This window comes from Macaca nemestrina, chromosome 1, assembly GCF_043159975.1.
Source record: "Macaca nemestrina isolate mMacNem1 chromosome 1, mMacNem.hap1, whole genome shotgun sequence".
Lineage (NCBI taxonomy): Eukaryota > Metazoa > Chordata > Mammalia > Primates > Cercopithecidae > Macaca > Macaca nemestrina.
The window spans coordinates 111,752,877-111,774,362 of record NC_092125.1 but is presented as its reverse complement, the minus strand read 5'-3'; the positions used below and the strand labels follow the sequence as shown (position 1 = coordinate 111,774,362).

The window sequence follows — 21,486 nt, the reverse complement described above, 5'->3', positions numbered from 1 at the left end:
CCGCCTCGATGGTGGGCAGTCGCACGCAGCCTCCAGCGCCAGGAGGGGGCGCCAGGCAGGGCTTGTGCCGCCTGGGGAGACTGCACCCGGGATCATTGGAGCGCTGGGCCTCTGAGACTACCCGGCGGAAGGGACGTTCCCACAGGACACTCGGAGGCCGCCTCCCTGGGCTCCGGCGCTCGGTGCCGGGAGAAGCGACGCGGCTTTCTACCCCGCCTCAGGTGCGAAAAGCACGTTTTCTGGGCAGCATCTGTGTGTTAGGCGACGGGAGAGGGGGGTTCCTTACAGGGAATAAGAAAACTGAAACTGACTTCCAACTGCAGGCAGAAGGAAGCAATGGCCATTGCTGGAGGTTAAAACTGTTCTGGCCGGGCGCGGTGGCTCACGCCTGTAATCCCGGCACTTTGGGAGGCCTAGGCGAGCGGATCACGAGATCAGGAGATCAAGACCATCCTGGCCAACAAGTTGAAACCTGGTCTCTACTAAAAATACAAAAATTAGCTGGGCGTGGTGGCGCGCGCCGGAAGTCTCAGCTACTGGGGAGGATGAGGCAGGAGAATCGCTTGAACCCGGGAGGTGGAGGTTGCAGTGAGCCGAGATCGCGCCACTGCACTCCAGCCTGGCGACCGAGCGACACTCCGTCCCTCCGCCTCCCCGCCCCCCCCCCACAAGAAAAACCTGCTCAATAGGGAGCGACAAGGAAGGAGCTGTCAGCCCGACTGGGGTCGCAGGAAAAATTCAAGATGGCGTATTTAGGAGCTAGACCTTGACAAATTAGTAAAATGTTAGTCTTAGGAGAATAACGAAAAGGCTTTCCTAGTCTAAGAAACAGCATACGCAGTGAGAAACCTCAGAAGAAATAAAATTCAAGGAAGATGGCGACAACGAAAACATCAGAAGGAACCCTAAAGGTATAAAAAAGGCAAAGACAGTCGTAGGGTTGGGAGGGATCCAGGTTTTTTATGAAAATTAGTGGAATCCCTAAGGTACTTACCTTTGTATTAGAAGTATTTGCATGTCGCCTTCTCTACTAGAAACGTTTATCTGTGTTACACAGACCAGCAGCGTTGGCATCACCTGGGAGCCTGTTAGAAATGTAGAATCAGGCCCCATCCCCAGGGTTCAGAATCTGCATTTTAACAAGATCACATTAACGTGTGTGAGAAGCAATGCTTTGACAGCTGGCAGAGAGCAGATCCAGATTTGATACCTTTTCATATTCTGCATGTACCTTGTACAGAGCAGGCTTTTGCATTTGCGGAATGAAGGATACAGGAATACTGTTTACTGTAATCCATTTCTATCAAGATATGCCACTTAGGCTTAAACACGGCCAATGATGGAGAACCCCAAGTTACATAGGCCACCCTTTCTGAGTGAGCAGCTCTATTTGTTGAAAAGTTCATTTTTATATTATGAAGTTGACAGCCCACTTAAGTACAACAAATTCACTACTCCCCCATTCTTTGCTCTGCCCCTTATAAACTCATTCTTTGGCTCATAAACCGAAGACAGTTTACAGGAAGGAAAAAAAAAAAGGTACGATTTTACTGCAACTTCTTGCTCACCCCTCTGAAATCTTTACTGTCTGAGTACATCCTTTTTGGTTATCCCTACCTTTCTCCCTCCACCCCTCAATTCCTTACCATAGGACACTGAAGCAAGGCCCTTCAAGGTGTGATACATTAAACCTTGACTTGTGTAGTATTCAGTTTTCTGACCCCAAGGTGGTTTCACCATGCCAAATAATATGTCCTTGGTATGTATTTCCTTGCAGTAGTGAAATCAGCTTAGCAGAAACAAACTAAGTATGTTAGCCAATGGAAAACTGAAGGAGAGAAATAAACTGTTTTTACACAGCTAAATGGAAATGACTTTTGTATTATCTCCTTTGGAAGATTATCCATGACACTGTTCTGCCCTGCTCTGCTCTAACAACATTTGTAAGTTACTCAACAGTTAATAATAAAAGTCAATTTTGAATATTGCATGTTTTAGACACAGAACAAATGTAATATGACACTGTAGGAAGAATGAATTCTCCTTAGTCCCAAATTCCTTTTTTTTTCTTAGATTCAGGAATAAGTAGGTAAAGATACAAGATCTTCTTAACCAGTATCAGTATAATTGTTCCCTTTAGATTTATTGCTGTCACCCCAATGCTCTTCTTTCTTCTTCTTTTTTTTTTTTTTTTTTTTTTTTTTTTTGAGGCGGAGTCTCGCTCTGTTGCCCAGGCTGGAGTGCAGTGGCGCGATCTCGGCTCACTGCAAGCTCCGCCTCCCGGGTTCCCGCCATTCTCCTGCCTCAGCCTCCCGAGTAGTTGGGACTACAGGCGCCGCCACCACGCCCGGCTAATTTTTTTTTTTTTTTTGTATTTTTAGTGGAGACGGGGTTTCATTGTGTTAGCCAGGATGGTCTCAATCTCCTGACCTCGTGATCCGCCCGTCTCGGCCTCCCAAAGTGCTGGGATTACAGGCTTGAGCCACCGCGCCCGGCCTTTTTTTTTTTTTTTTTTTTTGAGACGGAGTCTCGCTCTGTCGCCCAGCCCAGGCTGGAGTGCAGTGGCGCGATCTCGGCTCACTGCAAGCTCCGCCTCCCGGGTTCACGCCATTCTCCTGCCTCAGCCTCCCGAGTAGCTGGGACTACAGGCGCCCACAACCGCGCCCGGCTAATTTTTTGTATTTTTAGTAGAGACGGGGTTTCACCGTGGTCTCGATCTCCTGACCTTGTGATCCGCCCGTCTCGGCCTCCCAAAGTGCTGGGATTACAGGCGTGAGCCACCGCGCCCGGCCCCAATGCTCTTCTTTCTAAAGGGAAGGAAAAGAAGGGGCTAATAGGAAAAGTAATTGGTGCGGGTTGTCCTGATGTTACTGTGTCTAGGACATCATTGCCACTGGTCTCCTCAGATCGACCATTCTGCCTAATAAACAGGAAAATAACATGGGCAACCTCACATGCAAGCGTTTACACACACTGCTAAAGAGATCTCGCTTCCTCTGAGAGGTGAGGATGTGAGAATGAGGGAAGAGTATATTGATTTTACAGAACTGGATGACAGGTTAAATTGGGCATCTGGAGGCTTATATTCCCATCTCCACTCACCAAGTTTCATCCTCCATTTATGACCAAGGATAGGTATAACATCTGATCTTGATGGTTACTGTTTCAAAAAACAATCTGGTCTTTTTTTTAAAGTTAAGCATTTACTTAATCATGTAGCATAGTAATTCCCACTCCTGGATATTTATCCAAGTGATATAAAAACAAGTTTACACAAAACCTGTAAGCACATATATGTCTTTATTCATATAATAGAAAAACACAAACCCTAAAATGGAAAAAAAAAAACATTAATGTCCTTCACCTGGTGATATGGTTTGGTTCTGTGTCCCCACCCAAATCTCATCTCAAATTGTAATCCCCATGTGTTGCAGGAGGGACCTATAACCTCCACATGTCAAGGGAGGGAAGTGATTGGAGCATGGGGGCGGTTTTCCCCATGCTGTTCTTGGAATAGTGCATGAATTCTCACCAGAGCTGATGGTTTTAAAAGTGTTTGGCAGTTCCTCCTTCATTCACACACACTCACTGACTCCCACCTGCTGCCACATAAGACGAGCTTGCTTCCCCTTCTACCATAACTAAGTTTCCGAAGGCCTCCGCAGCCATGCAGAACTATAAGTCAATTAAACCTCTTTTCTTTATAAATTACCTAGTCTCAGGTATGTCTTTATAGCAGTGTGAAAATAGGCTAATACATCTGGTGAATCAATAATTAAAATGTAGCATAGCTATAAATGGAATACTACTGAGTAATAAAAAGGTATAACTTGGCCGGGCGCGGTGGCTCAAGCCTGTAATCCCAGCACTTTGGGAGGCCGAGACGGGCGGATCACAAGGTCAGGAGATCGAGACCATCCTGGCTAACATGGTGAAACCCCGTCTCTACTAAAAAAAAATACAAAAAACTAGCTGGGCGAGGTGGCGGGCGCCTGTAGTCCCAGCTACTCTGGAGGCTGAGGCAGGAGAATGGCGTGAACCCGGGAGGCGGAGCTTGCAGTGAGCTGAGACCCGGCCACTGCACTCCAGCCTGGGCGACAGAGCGAGACTCCGTCTCAAAAAAAAATAATAAAAAAATAAAAAATAAAAAGGTATAACTCAATACATACAATAATATTGATGAATCTCAAATGCATTATGGAAAGTAAAAGAAGCCAGGCTCCACTTATATGACATTCTGGAAAAAGGAAGACTATATAGTCAGAAAACAGATCAGTGTTTGCCAGGACTTGGGGATGGGGGTGGGGAGTGATTGACTACAATATGGCATGAAGAAATTTTGAAGGGGAGTTATGGAACAGGTCTAGATCTTGATTATAGTGGAGTTATTTATACTCACCAAACTGTACAATAAAAAAGTAAGTTTTTATTGTATGAAAACTATGCCTAAATTTAAAAAACCATTACTAAAATCAGCGTTAGCAAAAGATACGAGTTTATACACAAGAGACTTCTCAACCATTGGGTAAACTAATTATTTTTAAAACAAATACCATTGATTTTAATCTTTTTATAGTTTTTATACAGGCAGAGAAATAGTAGTGATTCTGCTCACCTAAAGGAAGATAGACCCAATTCAAAGGTACAGAATTTTCCCCAAATAGTATCATACTTTTTCCTTTCAGATTCCAAAGGATTTGCATGTAAATTCTATCATGTGATCCTCAGAACCACCCTATGAGGGTTAGCAGAAGAGATATGATCAATGATACTCCATTTTATAAATGAGGTGCAGGTTAAATATTTAGCCAGTATTTCTTGAAGTGATAAGTATAGTCCATTTATTTCAACAAACCTTGATTGAGGGCCCCAATACTTGTTGAGCTTTTGCTGAGCCACCCCTGCTCTAGAGGCGCACACCCTCTTGAAATCTCTAAGGAAACTACTACAACTCTAGATAGATATGGTTTATAGTGATACTGTGACTAAATATTCACTGAAAATTTCCTCTAAAATTATAGACATACATTATTGGAATAATTAGTAACTCAATTAGCATCTTCATTAACTATGTATCTACTATGTATATATCATCACCATATGAGTATTAATTTGGTGCAAAGAGGCTGCCAACTCTAAAATTATTTGATGTAGGACAAGTACTTTTATCTTTCTAGCCATAAATTTTCTCATCTGTAAAATGAAAGGATTACGCATGTGATCATTAAATCCTGGGTTAGGGTAGGAGACATCAATATGAAATGTTTAGCTTAATATAGATACAGATCAGTAAATATTGAAATACTTAAAAATACATGTGGATTCATGTGTAATACATTACTATACACACATATATTTCCAAGTTCTGTCCTCCAAAGGCCTAGAAGCAATGACAAACAGAAGCAAGGAGCACACCCAGCATACAGTTCTTGGTTTCTAATACTGTTCTCCAACAAAAGGAACCAGAACCCTTGAGAGAAATGCCTAATTCTAGGACTGGGGCAGGGAATATACAAGATGAGTCTGAAACATCTTATAGTGTCAGAAAGTAAACAAGTGCTTTAAAAAGACACAAAAAACTGATGGTGTATCAAAGTGACATTGGAGCCAACTAAAAGAGTTCCCAATGGCTAAAGCTAGAATAATACAAAAAATAAGTAATTCAGCATTGGATTATAACCCAAATTATAAAATAAGATCCATGAGTTCATACTGATACAAGTAAATGATTGAAGAAACAAATAATTGGGAGATAATTCTCATATTGAAAAATTCCAAAAATTTATGTTCTCTACCCTTGAGAAGATGGAACATAATTCTCTACCCCATAAGCGTAAGTCGAGCTTAGTAAATTTTTTTCAAAGAGCACAGTATGGAAAGGAGGAAGAACACTACCTCAACCAGCTCATCAAGGCTGACATCTCTAGTAATGTCATTAGTGGCATGTAACCTTGATATGATATGATGAGAATAGCATTTGATCTTTGATCTCTGTTTCCTCCCTGAAACTCATTGCCCCAGCCTAATCATGAAGAAATATCAGACAATCTCAAATTAAGTACAAAATACTTAACCAGTACTCTTCAGAACTATCAAGGCCACCGAAAACAAGCAAAGTATAAGAAACTGTCACAGTCTAGAAGAGCCTGGTGATGACTAAATGTAATGTGGTATCCTGGATTGGAATCCCAGGACGGAAAAAGAACATTAGGTTAAACTAAATCCAACTTGAGTATGAAACTTCCTTTTTTTTTAAGTGCCTAAGTCCTGAATGACAACAAAAGACTGAGGAACTGACAAAGATTAGAGGACACTAAGGAGACTTAACAACTAAATGCAAAATGGGACCCTGAATCTGATCCTGGAACACAAAAACTAAATTAGTAGAAAAGTGGTAAAATAGGCATGCAGTCCATGATTTACTTAATAGTATAATATCAGTGTTCATTTTTTTATTTTGATAATTGTCATAATGTTGTATGAAATATTCTCTTTAGGGAGCCTGGTAAAGAATATATAAGAACTCTATTATTTTTGTAACTTTTGTGGAAGACTGAAATCATTTCTAAATAAAAAGTCTTAAAAATCACTAACGTAATAAAAATATTTTTTTATTAGTATAAAATAGGAATTATACCAGTGAGGAAGTCCGGTGTCATGTTCTATAGTCAGAAGATTCTTCAAATGAGAGAATGTGCATTTGAAAATAGACAGAAAAGACTCTGAAAAGAGCTTTTTTTTGTTTGGTTGGTTTTTGTTTTTTTGTTTTGTTTTGTTTGAGATGGAGTCTTGCTCTGTTGCTAGGCTGGAGTGCAGTGGCGTGAACTTGGCTCACTGCAACTTCCACCTCCCGGGTTCAAGCAGTTCTCCTGCCTCAGCCTCCCAAGTAGCTGGGACCACAGTTGCATGCCAAAACGCCCAGTCAATCTTTGTACTTTTTAGTAGAGATGGGGTTTCACCATTCTGGCCAGGATGGTCTCGATCTCTTGACCTCGTGATCCACCCGCCTTGGCCTCCCAAAGTGCTGGGACTACAGGCATGAGCCACCATGTCCGGCCTGAAAAGAGCCTTAAAATAAGTTTATTTAAAATTCTCAGAGAAAGGAAGATGCCAGTTTGAACACACCCCAGCTCCATGCCATTTCTACCCCTACCCACCCAATTTCCACAAGTCAGAAGCTATTGGTACTAGCAGATAATAGAGTACAATAAAGGCCTAAGGATCAGTGAGAGGCCTGACAGAACAGATACGGGTTCACCTCTCCTTTTGACGAAATCAGTGGTTCTGAAACTTTTACCATACATCAAAATTACCTAGAGGGTCAAATATACAGATTGCTGGTCTTTGTGCCCAGAGTTTCTGATTCTGTAAGTCTGGAGTGGGGCCTGAGGACTTTTATCAAGTGCAAGGCTGATTTTCTGCCTCAAGGACCACATTTTGAGAAATGCGGGCTAGGCAAGAGTCTAGAGACCAGTATTCAAGATCCCGAGTAAAAGGCATTGTGCAGAAAGGAGTTAGCTGACTCTTAGAACCATAATAATACTTCCCATACCTAAAAAATAAACAATTAAAAGCAACTAGGATGTGGGGGAACAAATCTCTCACACAGAATTCCAAATAATTTGTGTAGCTACTGCCCCCTCAGGGAATTAGAGCACAACTGCATGCTTGTGACTGTGTTATACCCAGACCGTTTGTTCCCCAAAGAAGACCACCAGAGTCCAGAGTCAAAGCCAAGCGGCAAGGATCTTTTACTGCAAGTTCGAACTTGGTCCCTCCATTCTACAGCATACAAGAGGGCCCCAAACAATGCGAGTGCTTGCTTTTTATAGCCCGATGTAAATAGGTTACATAAAGTTACAGAGGAACAAGGGAATTCTTTTGGTTATAGCATTACAATTGGTTTACATTTTAAGTTATACATTTAGTAGTTTTTCTATTGGTTCCCGTGCTTTCAGTAAAACCACAAACGGCTGTGTCCTTGTCGGGGATTTTCCAGGTGGTGTTTGTACTGGGCTCAGGAAGTTGAGAGATATATGGTGGGATGTGTTTGTACTGGGCTCAGGAAGTTGAGAGATACATGGTGGGATGTGTTTGTACTGGGCTCAGGAAGTTGAGAGATATATGGTGGGATGTGTTTGTACTGGGCCTGTTTGTGTTGAGCCCGGGGCTGAGGAATGTGCCTGATTTCTTTCAACTGCTTAGCTTGTAAGTTTGGCCCATCGGTGGGATCTGGGAAGTTGGATTTTGGGAGGTTTCTTACTACCTTAACTGATAAGAGTGGCTCACTTTTTCTAAACTGTTTGTACAAACAATGTGATTTATGCTGAACACTTGCTTTTCTTCTGGCAGCCTGGAATTCTGGTATGTGCTAAGCAAACAGTGCCTATGTGACTAGCCCCCACTGAAAGCCTCATCACAGAGTGAAGATATGTGAAAGTCTTTTGATTGTTTCCATTTTCCTAGAGGAAAAAAAGAAGTAAGATGATCAGCTGACTGTGAGGAAAGGAGACAACATATTTGAGGTTTGAGGAGATAGGAGATATGCAATAATCAACTAGAAGGGTGGGACAGAGAATTGTCTAGAAAAATGAAGTGTGATTGGCAGTAGCACTGAAGGCCTACCTATGTTCAGTGGTTATGAATTTAAGATAAGGCAAGTCACCATACTGGTATTTTTCTCTTGTCATGTTTAGCTGCTTTGATGCAGGCATGTAACCAAAGATGAAGTTTTTAGCTAAGCAAGTATGGAGGAGAGCAACAAAGGAATTGAGAGTGCATGGTAGGGTGTGATTATAATGTTGGACCGTGCATTTTAAATGAGGTGGGCTGGGAAATGAAGACAGCAGGTTGATGGGCAGCTCAGTGGAGTCAAAGAACTGCTGGAGTTGGAGTACCAGAGTGAATGAACTGAAAAGGCAGGAGTTTTAGAGAGCGGGATGCTTGAAATTGAGACTTTAGTGTTGTTGCAGTTATTCATGACAATGTCTTAGATATGTCCATGTGGGTATAGGTAGTTGAGATGAGGTAGATTATAAAATCACTAGAGTAAGAAGATCACATAACTAAAGGGCCAGATAGCAGAGAGTGTTAGAGATCTACCTCAACATTTATTCTCTCTTCCTCCTTAATAACAGAACCTTGATTTTTTTCCTGAGCATATTGCCTTTCTGTATAAAGACACGTTTTGTAGCCTCCCCAGTAGCTAGATATGTAACTAAGTTCTTCCAATAAGACTAAGTGAAAATGTTATGTGGAACTTTTGTAAAGTCTCCTTAAAAGAAAAGGGGCGTGCCCTTGTTACATTTCTCCTTCCTTCTGTGTAGAATGTCCATATAATGGCTATAGCTACAGTGGCCATCTTGGACCATGAAGTATAAGGTACATGCTGAAGATAGTGGAGCAGAAAGAGAAGCTGAAGAACTGTTATATCATCTCAGGACTATCTACTTCCAGACTTTTTTAATATAAAAGGAAAATAAACTTAAATCTTATTTAAGTTATTGTTATTTGGGGTTTTTCTGTTAAATGTAACTGAAGCTAATCCTACGACATTGGATTGGTGAAAGTATTACCTACCTCAGTGTTAAGGAGTAGTTTTATATTATGGAGAGGCAGAGCGCTTGGTGCTAAAATCTTTACTGAATGAAGGGGAGTCAACAATTCTGTAAATAACTTCAATCAGAAGTTATGGGTGCTTCAAAGGAGCTGGGGAATTTGGGAAAGCAAGGCAGAACAGTGAAGGGGTGGCCTGCCCCTCCACACCCGTGGGCGTTTCTCGTTAGGTGGAATGAGAGACTTGAGAAAAGAAATGAGACACAGAGACAAAGTATAGAGAAAGAAAAAGTGGGCCCAGGGGACCGGCACTCAGCATACAGAGGACCCACGCTGGCACCGGTCTCTGAGTTCCCTTTCTTTACCATCTTAAAGATAAGGGAGTGGCAGGACAATAGGATCATTGTAGGGAGAAAATCAGCAGTAAGACATATGGATAAAGATCTCTGTGACATGAATAAGTTCAAAGGAAAATGCTGTGCCTTGATATGCATATGCAGACATCTCCATAAACCTTTTAGAAGCATTGCTCCAGCAAGTCCCACCTTTTGCAGTAAGGCGGTTTTCTCCTATCTCAGTAAACAGAGCATACAATCGGGTCTCACACCGAGATGTTCCATTGCCCAGGGATGCGCAGGAGACAGATGCTTTTCTCTATCTTAACTGCCAACAACTGCCAAAAGGCCTTCTTTCCTGTTGTACTAGTCCTCCTCAGCACAGACCCTTCATGGGTGTCGGGCTGGGGGACGATCAGGTCCTTCTCTTCCCACGAGGCCCTATTTTAGACTATCACATGGGGAGAAACCTTTGACAATACCTAGCTTTCCTAGGCAGAGGTCCCTGCGACCTTTGGCCGTGTACATGTCTCTGGGTACTTGAGATTAAGAGAATGGTGATGACCTTTAACCAGCAAGCTGCCTTCAGGCACTTGTTTAACAAAGCACATCCTGCACAGCCCAAAATCCATTAAGCCTTGAGTCACCACAGCACATGTCTCTTGCAAGGACAAGGTTGGGGGTAGGGTCACAGATTAACAGCATCTCAAATACAGAACAAAATGGAGTCTCTTATGTCTACTTCTTTCTATATAGACACAGTAACAGGCTGATCTCTCTCTCTCTTTTCCCCACAGAACAGCAGTGAAATTAGGGCAGCATGAGGGTCAAGGATGACATATATATACCCTACCTTCTTTCTTGTACTAAGATCTTGGCTTTTTATGTCTTGTGTTTGATTGAGGAAATGAATTATAGACAAGGACATAACACTTTTGTTTTAAACCACAACTGAACATTAAAGATAACAAACTGATTTAGATCAATGACTCAGAATATGTTTTGGAAGAGCATGCTTGTCCTGCAGACATTTCAAAATGTTAATCACCCTTTAATCTCCTTCATCACTTTTTAAAATTATTCACTGTTTGATTTAATCCTTCAAAAGTCATCTACCTCCCATATTGAATGTATTCATTTAACTAATTAATTCTTAACTTACTGAGGTCTTACTATGTTCCAGCCACTACATCAGGCACTAGGAACACACAGATTAAGTACAAAATGTATTCCATCAAGTAGTTTACTAGTTCAAGGAGGAAACAGGTGAGAGAACCAACTATTGTTATATAGTATGATAAGGCTATTCATAAAATGTAATTGAGAAGGACACCACAGAGGAAGGTGACCTATTTCATACTGAGGGTCAGAAAGATATTCCCTGAAGAGATAACAGATGACCTGAATCTGGACAATGGTATAGGTGTTAGCCAGCTGGGCCAGTGAAGAATTTATCAAGAGGAAAGTACAGCACAAGAATGTGTATAAAAGCATGGAAAAACTTGGCGCTCTGAGAAATTCCATTAGGCAGTCTGGAGGTTGTTTAAATGCTGTATTATTCCTAACAAAAGTAACGGGCCCAGTATTAAGTAAAATAATCTTATTTATGAATGTACATGACATCAACATACCATAAATTTGCTAGTGGGGTCTGCTGGCTTAATGTGCGCAGCTTCAAGAAAGAACATATCTAAGTGATTTTAAGAAGTTGTATATTTTGACTTTATATCACCATTTTACATTCTCTATAATTATAGTCCATACTTACTCAGCAAAGGAAGCAAAACTGCTGCATTAAGTTATCTTATGCATTATTAAAACAACTTAATTTATGGAGAAATCATAGAAAAACATAGTAATTTGAATGACTGATACTAGCCAGTTTTCCTCCTCTGAGAAAGTTCTGCCAGACCATAGCTCTGGGTCAAATCCTGAGCCAAAAAATAATAATAATAACTCCACATTTCTTCTTTTTATTTTTTAATTTTATATGAGTTTTAGATTTAAGAAAAGTTGCAAAAATAGTACAGCATTCTCATATACCCCACATCCAATTTCCTTTATTGTTGACATTTTACATTCCTGTGGTACACTTGTCACAATTAATAAACCAATATTGATACATTATTAACCAAAATGCATACTTTATTAATATTCCCTTAATTTTTACTTAAAGTTCTTTTTCTGTTGCAGGAGCCCATCCAGGATACTACATTACATTTAGATGTCATGTCCCCTTAGGCCCCTTTATTCTGGGACAATTTCTCAGACTTTCTTTGTTGATGATCTTGATGGTTTTGAGGTAGTCAGGTATTTGTAGAATATTCTTCAACTTGGGTTTGTCTGATATTTTTCTCATGGTTAGTCTGGATTATGGTTTTTGGGAGGAATATCACAGAGAGGTAAAGTGGCCTTCTTATCACTTCATCTCAAAGGTACATACTATCAATGTGACTTATTACTGTTAGTGTTAATCTTGATCACCTAACTGAGATAGTGTTTATCAGATTTCTCCACTATAAAGTTATTTTCCCCCTTTTCATACGTAATTTTTGGAAGGAAGTCACTATTCAGCTCACACTGGAGAAGTAGGAAGTTCTGCTCCATATCCTTGAGGGCAGAGTTCATAAGTTATTTGGAATTCTTCTTCATGGGAGATTCATCTATTCTACCCCATTTATTAATTTATTCAATCATTTATTTATATCAGCATGAACTCATGGGCATTTTTCATATTTTATGTTATAATTCAATACTAGGTTATTTTATTGCTCAAATTATTCTAGCTTTGGCCATTGGGACCACTTTGAGATGGCTCTTGTGTCCTTTGACATATGCCATTGAGTTTGCTTTTTGAGCACTTCCTTATTTTCTGGCACTACAAGAATATATATATATATATATGTAATCGGCTTTAAAATAATTAGGAAAATGATAGAACATTTTAATGTAAGAGCAAGATATAGTAAATTGATGAATATTATTAGACATTATCAGTAACAAGAGCTTTGTATCTTAAGTTGTTTTTAGTTCAATTTCCTGTTCACATCTTACTTTTAGCTCGGTTGAGCTAAAAAATCATTGACCAATGATTTTTTTTATAACCTTACATATAATATGTACAATGAGAGAATCAATTAATTTAGAATTACATACTCCTAATTTTAAAAAGAAACCGGTGTACTTATTGCCGATAACTAGGAATTATATTATGAAAGGGCTGTTAATTCAACAAATTTATATGCTAAAAGAGAAACAAATTTATATGTTAAAAGAAATTAAAAGGAAGCAAGAGACATTCAATTTGCTTTTGATCTGCAGATTTAAAAATACTAGGTCCATTTTAATAGATGATAAATCTCCAGTATCACAAGGATTATGGAAAGCAAAAGACCTGAAAAGTAATACCAATTCTCAGTTCTAACTCTCAAAAGGCATTCCACAGGTAAATTCGGTGAAAGGGTAGGCAATTGTCTAAATGCTTAAACAAGAAGACGTTGTAGTTCTCACATTTCTGGTTCTCTTACATGTGTTTGTATTTGGAAAGACAATAATCTCTAATGTTGTTCTTTTCCATTGTTCAGATTTATCCTGTTGTTAAGTAATAAGCAGCAATCCAAATACAAACATATTGTACAAGAGCTATTTATGAACATCACCTGAGTTCAATGTGCCTGACAGCTGACACTTAGTGAATTTCTCCATGAAACAAGAACAGTGAAACTTCCACAGATGAGAAAACAGAATCATCAGTGGCACTGGGATGTAAACCTAAGTCCCTGCTTTGCATTTCATTTGCTCTGTTTTTCAGAACTACACTTTATGACATGAGAAAAACTGGTATAAGCAGAATGTTCGTACATTTAGTTAATATCAATTCTAATTTAATACATAAATGACTTGTTCAAATACTTATTACTTAGACTCCATGTAAGGGAGGAGAAAAGGGGAGAAAATTAGAGTGGGGGAAGATGAATCAAATCACATTTGTAGACCACACTACAACAGTTGGAAGCTACTTATCATATTTCCTAAGATAAAGTTGTGTTGGATCCTAATATGGGAACAAAGAGATTTAAGAAGGTAGGACAGCTAATTTAAAATCCCAAAATTCTCAACCAAGTTGATCTCATTGGCAGATGGTAGATTATCTGAATGACTGTGAGCCTAGAAAGTTGAAAGTAATTTCTTTATTGAGAAAATAAAGACATGGTCCCTAAGGAAAAGGGCTAAAAATGACCATGTATCAAGTACACTAGTGAACAGCAAGTGAAACAAAATGTCTTAAGCATCTATGTCTTATCTTAGAAACATACAACTATTGTAAGAACATTATTTCTCTTATCTCTCAGGAAACATTTAGTTATAATATGAAAAAAAAATTGAGCTTCTAATAGAAAATCAAATCCTATCAGAAGAAGAGTTACGTGGAGTAAGCGATTTTACACAGATGCTGACTTACTCTCCCTACCATAAAATTTGATAAACAACAAACATTTATGAAGCATCTACCACATGTCAAGAACTCTGCTAAAGACATACAAAGATGACTAAAAGGTACCTGAGCTCACAGTCTAGGGATTACCACAAGGAAGAGTGATGGATCACGAGTGGAAGGGAGATGAGTTACTACAAATGAAAAACAGGTTTCATTGTAGGAAAAAGGAAAGTGAATTAATGCTTTTGAAAGAGACATTAAAGTAGATTTCTGGGCAATATGAAACTGAGAGTCAATCTTGTCAGATTCTGAAGGCATCTGTAGATAAGCTGCCCAATGAAAAACAGGGCAGTGATAATAGGATAACTAGAAATAAGCTATAATTATAGCAAAGAAGGCAAGAGCTAGCATAAACCTGCCCATTGTCATTATTGAAGTCATAGAACTACTCCTTTCAACTACTCTTGTCATCAGAGGCTTCCTGATGCGATCATCTGTGGTGAGGATAGCTTTTCGGGCCCCATCCCACTTTCCAGGGCCCTGTAGACGATAGTGGATTGGGGTGCAGGGTCCCAGTAATAAGTGTAATGCCAGCTTGGGGTCAGTGAAGGCCAGAGACAGCAGATTGGGCCTGACCCCCACCAAATCAGCAAGCTCTTCCATGGTGTCTATGTAGTCTCCCTGAATGGTATGGCGTTGGCTCTCCACATACCTAAAGTAGAAAAGACAGAAACCGTGGCCTAGCAATAATTCAATCAGTCAGTCAATCAATTACAGCCTTCTGAGTGCCTGCTATTGGCTTAATATCGGACTAGGAGCTGTGGAATATAGAGAAGAAAGATAACACATTTGTCACTGTCCTTAAGGATCTTAGGATCTACAAAAGGAGATAAAAGAGATAAACATGAAGCAGAGATTTCTGAGTGGTTTCAGACTGCTAAATAGGAATGTGGAGAGGGGATAGTTAAAAGAGAGCTGTAATCGTTAGGTTCTTGAAGGATGTGAAAGATACAGATAAGATGAGGGACAGGTATAGCACATTCAGATACAAAGGACTCTGATGTTAGGAGAAAGAGAAAACCCATTACAAAAATTCTCAAGTATGGCATCCTCAATTATTTTATGAGGGAATGGTGACAGGGTCCACAGGGCAGGACTTCCCAGGGCCAATGTTAATTTGGAATCCTGAAAGGATGAGGGAGAGTGACTTACTCCACAAGAGGAAGTAGCCCTCCAAATGGAGACAAATGAAATGATTACACCAAGTACAGATTTAAAGACTTAAAACAACTTTTTAGGGGGAAAATGTGTTTGATTAACAGTGATATCTGTGTGGTGGAGTGGGATTTGGTGAGCTAATGAGTGACTTTCACTTTTTACTTTCTGTAATGAAAAGAAAGAACTGTAGGACAGAGAAGAAGAGAAAAGCCAAATCAAGCCAGTTGAGATTGAAGAATCCAGGGATAGGGACAGGAAAAAAATGATAGAAAATAAATTTGAGGTAGAACTGGTGAGATGGAATTTCAGAGGACCTGATAGAGGGTCAAGTAGGAATTAATTGAAATGGGACTAAGTTTAGGAGAGAAAGAGGTAAAACTGTAAAAAATTTGAGAGCTTTCCGTTATGAACCATATGTTGGCTTAAGGGTTTGTAGGCATACATTTATTTATCCTATAATAGTAGGTCAAGATCTATACTATTCATGAGGTTGGGCGTGGTGTTTCATGCCTGTAATCCTAGCAGTTTGGGAGGCTGAGGCAGGCAGATCACTTTGAGCTCAGGAGTTCGAGATCAGCCTGGGCAACATGGCGAAACCCCATCTCTACAGAAAACACAAAAATTAGCCGGGCATTGTTAGCGCGCCTGCAGTCCCAGCTACTTGGGAGGCTGAGGCAGGAGAATTGTTTGACCCCAGGAAGTGGAGGTTGCAGTGAGCCAAGATCACACCACTTCACTCCAGCCTAGGTAACAGAGTGAGACCCCATCTCAAAAAAAAAAAAAAAAAAAGCTAAAGTATTCATGAAGGTTTCACAAAAGAGGTTCACTATTTTCTACTTTAATTATGCAGATTAAATAAACTCATATAAAACAATGTATATACATAGCCTTTAATAAAGGTTATATTATATCCTTGGGTTACTGACTACTCAGGGTCAGAAGGTGGTTAGACAAAAATAAGTCAAAGGAAAGAGAGGAGGAAAGTTAAAATAAGATACTTTAGAGCCAGAAAAGAAAGCACTCCAAGAAGGAAGAAATGTTTAAAAGCACCAAACTCAGTAGTGAGAAGAAGGAAAATGAAGCTGGTCACAGGTGACCTTTAAGAGAGCAGTTTCCGACCGGTACGGTGGCTTCCGCCTGTAATGCCAGCACTTAGGGAGGCTGAGGCGGGTGGATCATGAGGTCAGGAGTTTGAGACCAGCCTGGTCAACATGGAGAAACCTGTCTCTACTAAAAATACAAAAATTAGCTGGGTTTGGTGGTGTGCACCTGTAGTCCCAGCTACTTAGGAGGCTGAGGCAGGAGAATCGCTTGAATCCAAGAGGCAGAGGTTGCAGTGAGCCAAGATCGTGCCACTGACTCCAGCCTGGGTAACAGAGTGAGGCTCCGTCTCAATAAATAAATAAATAAATAAATAAATAAATAAAAAAAAATAAAAAGGGCAGTTTAAGGAGTAAGGATGGAAGTTAACAATGCAGAAGGCTTAGGAGGGAGCAAAAGGTGAGAATTTAGAAAATTTAGTGCAGGCCGGGCGCGGTGGCTCAAGCCTGTAATCCCAGCACTTTGGGAGGCCGAGACGGGCGGATCACGAGGTCAGGAGATCGAGACCATCCTGGCTAACACAATGAAACCCCGTCTCTACTAAAAATACAAAAAAATTAGCCGGGCGTGGTGGCGGCACCTGTAGTCCTAGCTACTCGGGAGGCTGAGGCAGGAGAATGGTGGGAACCCGGGAGGCGGAGCTTGCAGTGAGCCGAGATCGCGCCACTGCACTCCAGCCTGGGCGACAGAGCGAGACTCCGCCTCAAAAAAAAAAAAAAAAAAAAAAAAAAAAAAAGAAAAGAAAAGAAAATTTAGTGCAGAAGTTTGGCAGTGAAAGGAAGGAGGAAAATAGGAGAGCGCCTGGAAGTGGTAATGGAATTAAATAAAAACTTTCTTCTCCTCCTACATGAAGGAAAGTCATGCTAGTATAATCAGTTGAAGATAACCACCTCTTTAGGCCTGGAACGATTGTCTGTCAGTTTTCCACAGAAATTTGGAGACTTACCATCAATTTTCACTTTGTCCAAATAAAAAACACCCAGCGATTGAGCTTAAGTTGTGAAATTCAGACTGCTAAATGACTGTGTTCACCAAAACACTAAGCAGCTGGCTGTTACCATGTTCCCAGCTCACATGGACTCTTCATACCATGAGCCACTGTGACTTGAGCATGCTGTCACATGAGCATAGCCAGCAAAGCGGCCACTGCAGACTTGTAAATCTACCTACAGATTTGTAATTCACCCATAGCTGCCTCTCATTCATCCACTGTCACTCTTCCTTCCTCTGGCAAGTCTACTAGCACGTCAAGTAATCCTCACAAAAATAATACACCTTCTGCCTTCTGATTTTATTTCCAAATGTGTTTTCCGATGTGACTTTTTTAAGGCATTAAACATGGGATTTTAGACACCTAAAACTTTTCTCTCCTTTCTTATCCATATTTAGACTACTAGTGCTATTTCTCCATTCTATTGTCACAGACTATTTTTCCTTTTTTCTTCATAATAGAATCTAAATCCTCAAGCTAACATGAGGAAGTTAAATATAGTACAATATTTCTCTTATTAAGAAATAAGTAGAAATGTAACCGTATATCTTCCTGGGAGATCTTCTTACCTTTTTTCAATTTTCTCTTGAGTTTTAGATATTTCTGCCATCATTTCACTCTGTGAGGGCAATGTCTTTAGCCCTAAAGATAAAAATTAAAATTTTAACTGTAAAATTACCTCAGTAGGAACACTAATCCTATAAACAATTACTATGCTATGGAGAATTCAAAGAAATACAGGATAGTTTCCTGTACTCAAGGAGGTTACAATTCCCTTGATCATTACTCTACCACCACCACAATATAATATTAACGTCTGTAGCTTACTCTACTTATTCTCCTTTGTCTTTGGAAGAGATTTCCCCTACTCTGACTTCCAACCAATACCTGCCTCCTCCCTGATGTAGTCTTTCAATTGGGAAATGAAATATGGACATGAGAAAATGACCTTAAAAGTATATGGAAAATCAGTTACAAAGTTAAAGGGCAGGGGAGTGGGGAAACACACCTGCACCTGTATTCTTAGTAACAAAGGGGCCTTATATCAACAGAAAGAGAAGGAGTAAAAATAATTTTTTTTTTTTTTTAGATGGACTCTTGCTGTGTCGTCCAGGCTGGAGTGCAGTGGTGTGATCTCACTGCAACCTCTGCCTCCCAGGTTCAAGCAATTCTTTTGCCTCAGCCTCCTGAGTAGCTGGGACTACAGGTGCATGCCACCAAACCCAGCTAATTTTTTTTTGTAATTTTAGTAGAGAGGAGGTTTTATCATATTGGTCAGGCTGGTCTCGAACTCCTGACCTCAGGTGATCCATCCGCCTCTGCCTCCCAAGGTGCTGGGATTACAGGCATGAGCCACCGCGCCCGGCCAAAATAAAAAATCACTTTTTAATGCCTAAAGTCCTGTGGAAGATAAGCCTCATCTTTAAACATGTTTCTTTGCTAAGAGTAGGGGTTAAGGCCAAGGGGAACTCGTAATACCTAATCTTGACTGATAAATTTAAGTATGAATGCATACACAGTTCCATTTGTAGGAATTATATACCAAGGACAGGGCTAGACAAAGGCTAAATAGTATTTAAATCAGTATGAATAATGCTAAGCTTAAACAATTAGTTGTATGCCCCTATAACTAGGGACTATGCCATGTAGAAGATTTTGGCCACATCCAGTCCTAAGGTGTCACTCCATAAAATTGTGGAATATAGAATTTCAGAATGGCAATATATTTTACCTGATACAAGTGTTCTTTCTAGAAGTACTCTAACCTTGTGGTTATCTCATTCCTCTTTAAACATCTCTGGTAAGGCCGGGCGCGGTGGCTCAAGCCTGTAATCCCAGCACTTTGGGAGGCTGAGGTGGGCAGATCACGAGGTCAGGAGATCGAGACCATCCTGGCTAACACGGTGAAATCCCGTCTCTACTAAAAAATACAAAAAACTAGCCGGGCGTGGTGGCGGGCGCCTGTAGTCCCAGCTACTCGGGAGGCTGAGGCAGGAGAATGGCGTAAACCCGGGAGGCGGAGCTTGCAGTGAGCTGAGATCCGGCCACTGCACTCCAGCCCGGGCGACAGAGCGAGACTCCGTCTCAAAAAAAAAAAAGAACATCTCTGGTGATGGGTATCTATAATAATTATATCTGAGGTGATTATACAATTATTTGACTGCTCTAGCTGCTGGAACATTATTATTTTTATTGACCCCAAGATCCGACTCTGCATTTGTACCATTGACCAAGCTCTGCCTTCTGGAGCCACAGAGTTTAATGTTAATACATGACAGCTCTCGAAATATTTGGAAATGATTGTAGTAACTCCTTTAAGTCTTCTAATTATCAAGCTAAAAATACATGTTTCCCATATAACGGGTTTCACATTCTCTGCCATCTTGCTTGCCCTTCACTAAGCATACTCTAATAACTATCCTGGTGTATCCCTCTTAAAATATGGAACTCAGAAGTTCATCACTCTCAAATAGCCTTCTGTGGTTTTCCATGTGTTTTTACATTTTAGCCATGGGAATTATTACTTATCTTCACAAATCAATTAGGAAACACTGAAATGCTTCATTGAAGATTAATCATAGGTCTCTTTGGATATTCAAGAAATGCCTTTTGAGAGTCAATTTCCAAATTACTTCTCCACAACCACAAGTTTTACTTCTATTAGCTAGAAACATGAAGGAGGAGGTGTATTTCTTGATTGTGGGAGACACCCAATTCATAAATGAGAGAAAAAAAACAACAAAAAACCCTGTATTTCTCTGTCTGTCTATAGATAGATAAAGATGTATATACATCTTAGTCTAGATCTCATGGGGTGAAAAAATTTTTACAAATTAAAAAATTTTAAAAAGATGTATACATCTTTTTACCTATATACCCTGTGGTACAGTTATGTCTTAATTCATAAATTTTGTTTTTGCAGTGTTTCCTTGTTTAGACATATTAGCTTTACCATATTTCTTATCTCCCTCCAGGTCTTTCCTCCCCATCTTAGATTCCCAATTCAAATGAATGGCCTCAACACCTGAACAGATTCTTTTCTGTCTCTCTTCTCCAATATGCTTTCTGTCACCAAATTCTTCAGATTTGCCTGTGAAATTTCGTTTAAGTCTGGCTTCTCCAATTCCTTTAGATTGTCATTGCCTTGGTTTAAAGCCCTCATGATGTCTTACTGAGACTTTTACCACAGGCTCTTACTGACCTATTTCCCATTTCACTCCTCTCTAACATATCTTCTAAACTGCACATCTGATTTGACTCCTCTTCCACTTAAAATCCTTCAGTGGTTCTCCACTGTGTACCTTAAATACGAACTTCTTGATATTGCCTGTGAATATGCCTAGTTTCATTTTCCTTCATTCCTATAACACTTTATTTACTAGCATTCTGAACTACTTGCAGTTCCCAGAACTCTATTTGTTCTGTCACTTTTATCTAACTTTGCACAAACAGTAGTGATTATATCCCCTCCATGGTCAATATTTCCCTGTTCTTTTAGTAAATTCCTATGTAGTTGTAGGGAGAATTGGGTACTTATTGCCCGTTACTCCCATGGCAGCTCTTCTGCATTGCTACTGGAGCACTTGTTTAGGGTATAGTTAAATATCTGCTGAATGAACAGATCATTAAGTGTCTGTTTACTTGTCTGTGTTTGATATGGTTTGGCTGTGTCCCCACCCAAATCTTATCTTGAATGGCGGGTCCCATAATCCCCATGTGTCATGGGAGGGACCTGGTGGGAGGTGATTTAATCATGGGGTGGTTACCCTCAGGCTGCTCATGCTGTTCTCATGATAGTGAGTAAGTTCTCACAAGATCTGATGGTTTTATAAGGGGCTTCCCCTTTC

General features: G+C 40.2%; 1 protein-coding gene and 1 long non-coding RNA gene across 7 annotated transcripts in view; one reads left to right on the top strand and one right to left on the bottom strand.

The window, feature by feature from the left end:
* The first annotated feature begins 57 nt into the window (after nt 1–57).
* The window catches only part of LOC139360270 (uncharacterized), a 30,519-nt gene continuing 9,090 nt past the window's right edge, over nt 58–21,486 (top strand). The window contains exon 1 of the long non-coding RNA XR_011617559.1: nt 58–911. This is a non-coding gene — a long non-coding RNA (uncharacterized lncRNA). The remainder of the gene's footprint in view (nt 912–21,486) is intronic.
* The window catches only part of LOC105479018 (flavin containing dimethylaniline monoxygenase 5), a 61,278-nt gene continuing 51,639 nt past the window's right edge, over nt 11,848–21,486 (bottom strand). For 5 of the 6 annotated variants that reach the window (XM_011736764.3, XM_011736763.3, XM_011736761.2 and 2 more), the window contains exons 8-9: nt 18,208–18,280; nt 13,213–15,040 (exon numbers count right to left, since the gene is read on the bottom strand). In XM_011736764.3, the coding sequence (XP_011735066.2) occupies nt 14,695–15,040; nt 18,208–18,280 (419 nt within the window). In that variant the 3' untranslated portion in view covers nt 13,213–14,694. Of the gene's footprint in view, nt 12,257–13,212; nt 15,041–18,207; nt 18,281–21,486 lie in introns of those variants that run through there. The other variant, XM_024792065.2, reaches the window with a different exon arrangement.